This window comes from Daktulosphaira vitifoliae, unplaced genomic scaffold (genome assembly GCF_025091365.1).
Source record: "Daktulosphaira vitifoliae isolate Bord-2020 unplaced genomic scaffold, ASM2509136v1 Scaffold_2, whole genome shotgun sequence".
Taxonomy (NCBI): domain Eukaryota; kingdom Metazoa; phylum Arthropoda; class Insecta; order Hemiptera; family Phylloxeridae; genus Daktulosphaira; species Daktulosphaira vitifoliae.
The window spans coordinates 28077064-28085688 of record NW_026099573.1 but is presented as its reverse complement, the minus strand read 5'-3'; the positions used below and the strand labels follow the sequence as shown (position 1 = coordinate 28085688).

At 38.6% G+C, this 8625-nt stretch overlaps 1 protein-coding gene across 1 annotated transcript; it reads right to left on the bottom strand.

The window, feature by feature from the left end:
- Nucleotides 1–5576: 5576 nt before the first annotated feature.
- Nucleotides 5577–8520, bottom strand: LOC126898715 (silk gland factor 1-like). Its single transcript, XM_050673016.1, has one exon. The coding sequence runs from the start codon at nt 8058–8060 to the stop codon at nt 6486–6488; it is 1575 nt and encodes a 524-aa protein (XP_050528973.1). The 5' UTR covers nt 8061–8520; the 3' UTR covers nt 5577–6485.
- Nucleotides 8521–8625: the final 105 nt, after the last annotated feature.

The following is an 8625-nucleotide window of genomic DNA, read 5'->3' as shown; positions in this document are numbered from 1 at the left end:
TCTTTTTCAAATAACGTTGTTTTCTATGAACATAATAATGAAAATACAGCCATAATAATAACTGTATTACCCAATAGTAATCACAAATTAATAATAATTTCAATGTATATAAGGCCTATCACGTTTTTGATAATTCGTAAAAATAATTGAATTCTAAATNTCACGTTTTTGATAATTCGTAAAAATAATTGAATTTTTAATTTGGGGGGGCATTAAATCATTAAATCACATTAAATCTAAGGGGGCCAGGCCCACCCATATCTACGTGCCTGACTATATGTATACTATACAAATCATACAGTGTATTGATATACTAAATCAGTAAAACCAGTGAATTTATTGAATAACAAAACAGTTGGTTGTTTTGCTAGTAAAACCTGTTTATTAAAAATTTTATTATAGACGTACCACACTAAAAGATGATATTTGTCTTAAATTTGTACAGTGTTTAGTAAAAAATAGTTAAATAAACCACAGATCGGATTAATGAGATAATTTGCGTTTAATATTTGAGTATATATCGTATGACGTCATGTTATAAACGTTATTTAACGTTTTTAATATGTCACTGAATTTTTACGTTTAACATCAAAAGGGTATTCGAAACGTCGTTCACTGGCACGAGCAGTTTAAATAAGGTCAAGTGACGACTAATATTTTCATACGTGAAATTCATTTGAATAAAACGTCGAAGAATAATTTGTTTTTTAACAAGAATCGAGTCATGTGTAGCGACGTTATACGCCGTCACATATTTTTCGTTATATTTGAAAATATTTTTCGACATTCATAAAGATTTACTGCTCTGTAAATAGGACAAAATTATTGTTTATTGTAAAACACGTTCGTATTTGAAAATGATCTAACGCGTTTGTTTAAAGATTACGTCGGCCTCTTGGAAGTGATAGAGTTTGGCATAATTTCCGTCCGTGTCGTGGTAAGTCATAGGACGCGATTACATAAATTAAGACTAAGGCGTTAAGCGCCCAGGACGTAATGGGACGCCATCGAGTTTATCGCGCGCATAAGTAAGGCTTATTGGTCCTTAAGGCGAAACGCTTAATTATTTTAAGCTGTCTTAATGGGAACTTCTCGGAACCAACGCGAGTACATCACGTACGCGGCGTTTGTGTGTACGCATGTGTACGGTATTAATTAGGACGACGGCGTCGATGATTATAATAATAATAATAACTGGAAATCAAAAGCCATCGTTCGGAGCAGTGATAGAAATATATGCATATATAGACCACCGTATTATGTTCGGTCCCGGGGGACTACGACGGGTATAATGTGTACACAATACGCGGAGCCCCCTCGTCATGTAAACTACTTTATACGGGCGCAAGCGGTTAGGGGCGCACTCGGTCGATTGCCGTCCGGTTTCCTACTGGTAGTCCGCCCTCCACTCCCTTTTAGGTTTAGACGTAATTAATTCATCACGGAACAGATTGGAGAGATCAAAATAATAACCCGTCGGCGGCGGTGAACGGTTCCTAGGCGGCGGTCGTGCGGCCTACTGCAGCTCCTCCCGTGCCGCACCCGTTTAGTACGCCGTTAATCATCATCATCAGCGTCGGCGGCGGCGGCGTTTAACGGTAGCGGCTCGGGGGAGAACGAGTGAAAAGAGGGGAGGAGACAGTGAATGCCCCGAGATTTTCGCATCGAGGGATTTCGCTCTGCCGCCCGCTCACTACCGCGGGGAATCCGAGCGGCACAATGCCCGGCTGGCAATCAACCGGCGGTTCGTCGGCAAATAAATGCAGTTTACACAACCCGTCGGCGGCCACTGGGGACCCTGCAGCCGAACCGTCCGTCTGACAAATCCGCGTACATGCTCATCACAACGATAATAAACTCTGATTCGCAGTCGGCCGACCCAAGCGAAAATTCTACACGGACACGGCCTTCGGACGGTGTCCCGTACCTGATGTTCTCTGACAATAAGCATTTGGATTATTCGTGCCGTCGAGTTATTCAAACAACGCGATTACTGTTCCGGTGGAACGGGCGGTCCGTTCTAATTATCGGCGAATTTATTTTTTTTTCGTTTGAGATGAGGTCGTAGTTGACATGACTCACCACCACCACCAATCATATCGAACTGGCCGACACATTACGGTCGGAGTGTATTGGTAACGCCGAGTTGTTTGCCCGTAGGTACTTAAAAATAATTAAAACGTCGACGCGTTAATCGGCGGGGGCGTGCAGGTGTACGAGGATAACCATTGACTGGAACCGAAGGCGACATATGGGCCTCGCTAAACGAAAATCATCGTGACTCGGACTATTATTGCGCATAAAAGTCAAACAAAAAGGCACGCGTTTCCCCCTTGCCAAAGCACTGACCAACATGTTTATTATGTTTTTTTTTAAACAATAATGACGCGTTGTGACCGACGTGCGTCCGTTTTTTTGGATTTATTGCGATGGAACAGCAACGCCCACGGTGNCGTTTATTATGTTATTTTTAAACAATAATGACGCGTTGTGACCGACGTGCGTCCGTTTTTTTGGATTTATTGCGATGGAACAGCAACGCCCACGGTGTTTGTGGAAAAAATGATAATAATATGAAAACAATCAGGAATGCGACACACACTAGCCGAGAATGTTATTTTCCACGACTCTCCCCGCGTACACGTGAGAGGTTCTCGCTGCCGACGAAATAGCCAACACAACACAATTGTTAACACGCCTCTTGCACCGTCTGTGTTTTATGAAGAGATAATGCGAGTACAAAGAGCAAACATTTTCGTCACTCGTTAAATACATATATATATAATAACATTAAATTTTCCACGGTTACGTTGTGTAAAAGTGATCTTTTACCCGGTGCCACGCACACATTACAATAGAGAGGAATGGCCGGAACAGCGGTTTTATCTCGGGCCGAGTTGCTCAGATATGAAATGCAAACATTAAGCACAAGCAACACAGATAAGCCTATTATTTAAAAACCACTCTTGTACTCGACTGTCGACGACGTTGCCGTGGTGTGTTTGCTAATATTAACTGTGTACACACACTCGTATATTTATTACATTACACATGTAGAGGCACCTCCGTCAATTTTTTTAAACAGTCGCTTTCCACGACAAATTGATCACACGGTACGCTGCCATCAGCAGGAACCTCCTATTGTTTTAACGTGCCCCCAAATAAAACCGCCAGAAGTGGCTCTGATTATCGGTGCCGAGAATATCTTGTCTTTTCACACGACATCAGGACGTGTAACTCTTGATTGTCTATACAATGACTTGGAGCGCACAAAAGCGCAGGGAAAAGTTTCCAATAATAATACGACACACTTATGAGCATATAAAATCTGCGGATATCAGAAGGGCACAGCTACATTAATTTAAATGTTTTGCGTTCCAGTGTATTCGTCATAATATTATCATCAATTCAACAACCACACCGAGCAATTTATTAAGTAAATTTATACTCGGTATTAATATGTTGTGTTTTAAAGCGAACGCAAACACAAGTCAATAAGGCAAACGCCATCGACATTAACCACTGATTGTGCCGAGTTTATTAGCTTTACCAATTCATTATTCACTCTCAGTAATAAAGGGCCTAAATAATTATTGTTAAATACCGTGTACTACTGTACGCTGTGCAAGTAGACATTAAATGATGTATACTCGGTACACGTAGAATAACATTATAAAATGTCGATTTCTTAAAAAAAAAAACTACTATTATAAAATAAAAAGCGTCGTTTTGAGTTATAAATTATTGTTCTACAAGTTGACAATTTTTTTTCTTTTTGCGAGCCAGGTGACATATTTTTTGCACATGTTTAAAGTTTTGTGAATACAAATGTTACTATCGCAGTCGTTTAAAAAAAATATATCATAAAAATTACTTTTTCGAAACTGTTCATCTTATTTTCGATATTTTAAAGAACAATTTTAATATACAAAATAAAAATAATCATGTAAAATGCTTTAACATCTATTTATTGTTCGCCTTCTGGTAATAATGTTTCATTTTGTACAACGCTCTAACACTTGTGTACAATTTAACTGTCGATAAATTATACTAAAAGTATGTAAAACCGAAAATATTTATTAATGTTTCGGTGTGAACAAAAATATTTTTTAATTTACTAAACTACCATTAATTATGGGCGTATCACGAAACACACGTATCACCTCGATTAAGTATAATATTTGGATAAATAGAATAATAAACTTTGCTAAATAATGAAAATAAATTAAACCCGTACAGTTTATATGTACGTAGTTATTTAACACGATAGTCACCATTTAAAAATGTCTAAAAAAATTCGCAATTATTTACAAACAATAAACTTTCTTGAGTCAACTATTGTTAATTTTAATTACTGGAGTTCTTAATTCATAAATGAGTTGTAGTAAAATTCAGTAGATTAGTTTATTCCTACTAAGCCTTATTTATTTAATACATTTTTTTTTATTCAGTGTAAATAAAGACTAGTTCACTATTTAAAGTGAAATAATGAAGATAAAAAAAATTATTTACAAGAAAATAGTCATGATATTTTATAAAACATTAATATATATATATATAAATAAATTAACATAAATTAAAGTCTTTTCACAAAATAAAGTCAAAGTAAAATCTATGTTAATAAAATTACAGCTTTTAATCAGTTCGAATTTCCACGATTATAAAATTCACTTCCATTTATTGATGCATGTAAAATTATTTTTTATGATAAATTAATTGAAAAAATAAGTCCAACGATAAACAACAATGGGACTCCTTTGTACACATTATACAACCACTTTTATTCGAACTTGAACGTTTCGTTGAATTGTGCGACGATTAACATTATCCAACAAAACATCAAACAAGGTTGTTTTAAACGGAAATGTTCATATGCCTTTTTTATGGACCAAATTTTATCTATAGGATATTTTATATTTTGAATTTGTAAAATTAACACAGTCCTCTTATTAATGTTAATATTTACAAATGTATATTGAACATTGTATATTTATAGTAAAAATTCTTAATATTTATTTATTTTTAATTGCTAGGTTTTATATTCATACCAATATGATTTTTATATGATAGTCGTCGAATTTAAACGAAAAACAATAACATGCTAAATCGACTCTTGAATTATTATTTTTTAAACAGAAATTTAATATTATTTTTGATTTTATTAATTCAATTACTGTTAAACCCAACCCAATCAATAATCTTAGAAAATTTTTGCTATGTCAAAGAACATACATAATTGTTTTGTTCAGTATTTTACATATTTCACATTTTGTTCGGTAAAGTATATGTACATGTATTATATGTGTAAAGAAAAAATGATCATAAATGTTTTTTTTTTTTTATAGTAAAATCTATACTAAAATGGACTCATAATTAACTTAAAACTGTATTAATTGTTAAAGCATTAAGTTATGTCAAGTAATTACAGCAGTATCTAGGCATTATTATTAAATGATTATTATTGATTTTGGGTCGTTTTCAGTATACAAATATATGTATACGACATTTTGTAGTCGGTAAAAGAAAAAATTCAGGAGAAAATGTTTGCTTAACACTAACGCTAAATAAAAACAGGATTAATTAATAACTTTATTTTATTTACAATATTATATTATTATATACACAGTGTTAATATAATATATCATGTATTTTTCCCGCGGCACACAAAAAATTCATTTTTCATGACATATAATATAATTTTTTAAGGTAAGATTACAAAAGCGGTTTAACGTACATACATACATACACAACTACTAAAAGTTTAAAAACATAAAAAAAATACATAATATACACCAAATTTATTAAATAGTTTTTTTAAAAAACAAAAAATATATATATTGTGTACAGATTTGAAATCCCTACTATGCATTTAGACAGAGATTACTATATATTCTTATAAAAAAAAAAAACAGAACAGTATATAATATGACATAGTAGGAGATTCGAAGTTTTATCGGGGTTTCAAATTAGTAAATAATAATGAATTTGAAAAATATTTATCCGCTACATCTTGTATGATCTAACAAATGAACAAGAATAAGTATTCGATGATCGAGTAAAATTTACTTGTATAACACCATAGTAATGGTTTTGATATCCTACGGGTGTTCATATTATCCACAATTAACAATAATCAATTATTTGAAATAAAAAAAAATCTGATGAAAAAAAATAACAACTATAAATATTAAAATATACATAATGTTGCTAACACTTAGCGCGAATTCGCTGATGAGATTAAAACTATATAATAATAGTTGGCAATAATACTAATAATGATAATAGCATCTTCAATTTTTTTTTTTTTTATGCACACTACTTACGGTGACATGATTTAATGATAAAATAAAAACGAAAATATTTAATTCAATTAAAAAAACAATTACACTAAATGGTCAGAATTCACCATCGTACAGTATTGGTTGGAGTTCTTTGAATAAACGCCTCAAATTTTGCTGATTCCCTCAAGCCAGCGGGTACTGATGTCACAAATTGGACGCAGCCGACGACGGCGTATGGTGATAAAGAGATCCCTGATGATGATGGTGATGCTGTTGGTAGTAATCGTTATATCCGCCGGCACCACCGCCGCCGTACTGTGACGCAGCGGCCATCTCGTACATCTTTTCAGCGGCCGTGGCCGCGGCAGAGGACCCTTTGTTATTGTCACCAGCACTAGCGGTCGGTGGTAACAGACGTGTAATCGAGAACGGGTGATTGGACGCTGCGAACTCGGCAGCGGCGGCCGATGACTTGAGGTGAGCAGCTGCTGCGGCCGCGGCCGCGGCTGCCGTGTAATGATGTGTGGACGACGGATGACATCGAGCCATGGCGCCAAGTTCTTGGTCTTGCTGTTGTTGTAATTGTTGTTGCTGTAACTGCTGCTGATGGTGACCATGCTGCTGTTGATGGTGATGAGCGGCTGCGGCGGCGGCAGCGTACAAGTCCACAGGGCTTTGCTGCTGCTGTTGTTGTTGCTGCTGTTGCTGGTGATGTCCGTGGTGATGATGATGGTGTTGGAGTAGGGTACCGATGATGGACGGATCGTCATGATGATGATGGTGGTGATGGTCATGGTGTAAGTGACCGTGCTTGTGACCATGCATGACAGACCCGAAACCCAGATCGGCCGTGGTGGACATGAGACCGCCCAATTTATTGTGGTGGTGGTCAATGATCGGTTTCTTGTCTTCGTGTTGTACACTACCGTGATGCATAGGCGATGAGCTTTTCGAATGGTGCGCATCGCTGTTACCTCCACTTCCACTGTGCTGTCGAATCAGCTCTTTCTTGTCGTCTTTGAATCGTTTCTGTCGGCGGAGGTAACATCCGTTTTCGAACATATTACCCGAGTCCGGATGCAAGGTCCAAAACGACCCCTTGCCCGGCTTGTCAGGCGTCCGCGGCACCTTAACGAAACAGTCGTTGAACGACAACGAGTGCCGTATCGAGTTCTGCCACCTTTGTTGGTTTTGTCTGTAGAACGGGAACAGGTCCATGATGAACTGGTAGATTTCGGATAGCGTTAGCATTTTCACAGGCGAGTTTTGTATGGCCATCGTTATCAGCGATATATAAGAGTACGGCGGTTTGGCATGCGTATAATTCCGCCGGTAAGTTTTATCGGCGCGTACTCGCTGCAGGGCGTTGGCCGGGTCGGCCGAACCCGGGCCGACTACGGGCGACGAACTGTTGAGGCCCGCGTATGTGGACGTACCGGCTGACATGGCCGAACTCATGCTGCCACCGTACTGCTGTTGCATACCGGACATGCAGTTGCCACTGGACGACAGGGCCGCCGCAGTCATCATGTTGCTACCGGAAAACACCGACTGGTGCGTTTGCTGTTGTTGTTGGTGCGGCGGCGGCGAGCACAGCGACGGCGTCGACATTGCAGAGCCCGGCGGTCCGCCCGGGCCTCCGCCACTGCCACCTCCAGCCACGGCTGCGGCAGCCGACGAGTTATACATGGCAGCGTTGACGGCGGCAGCAGCAGCTGCGGCGGCCGCGGCCGCGGCTGCCGTGTCAGAGTACAACAGTTTCTGCGATAGCATTGTCATTGTTCACTACTGTCTTGAACGCATCACACGATACAAGAAAATGAAAATACTCGATCCCGCACTATAATTAACAATAAATGTATAACAATGTACCTACACAATGTTGACGCTGGAGGCCTTTGAAATGGTCATCAGTTGAACACCACACGCGTTGGCAACAGGTCGCGGTAGGCGATACGCGTACGATACGTTAAAGTCGCGGTCGTTAGTACACATTCACACGCAGAAAAAGCGGACAGTATATTATCAAACAAAACGCGATTGGAAAAACAAACACTAATAGCAAATTTTCGAGTTGATGAGCTCGTAGACAACAGCTCGTGTGTGTATTTGGTTAGAGGGGAATTCACAAACACTGCGACGCGATAGCGGTGTTGATGATGACAACAACGACGGTCTGTTTGGCTGTTCAAACTAAAGTGTGTATATCGGTGTGGCCTCGATCGTTGGACAAAGTTACACACACACACACACATATATTACGTTTCAAAGGGGGAGAGGGGTCGATGGTGCTGCGAACGTGGATGGTGGGACGCAGCGGTGGTGGCGGACGCCGATCGACCGC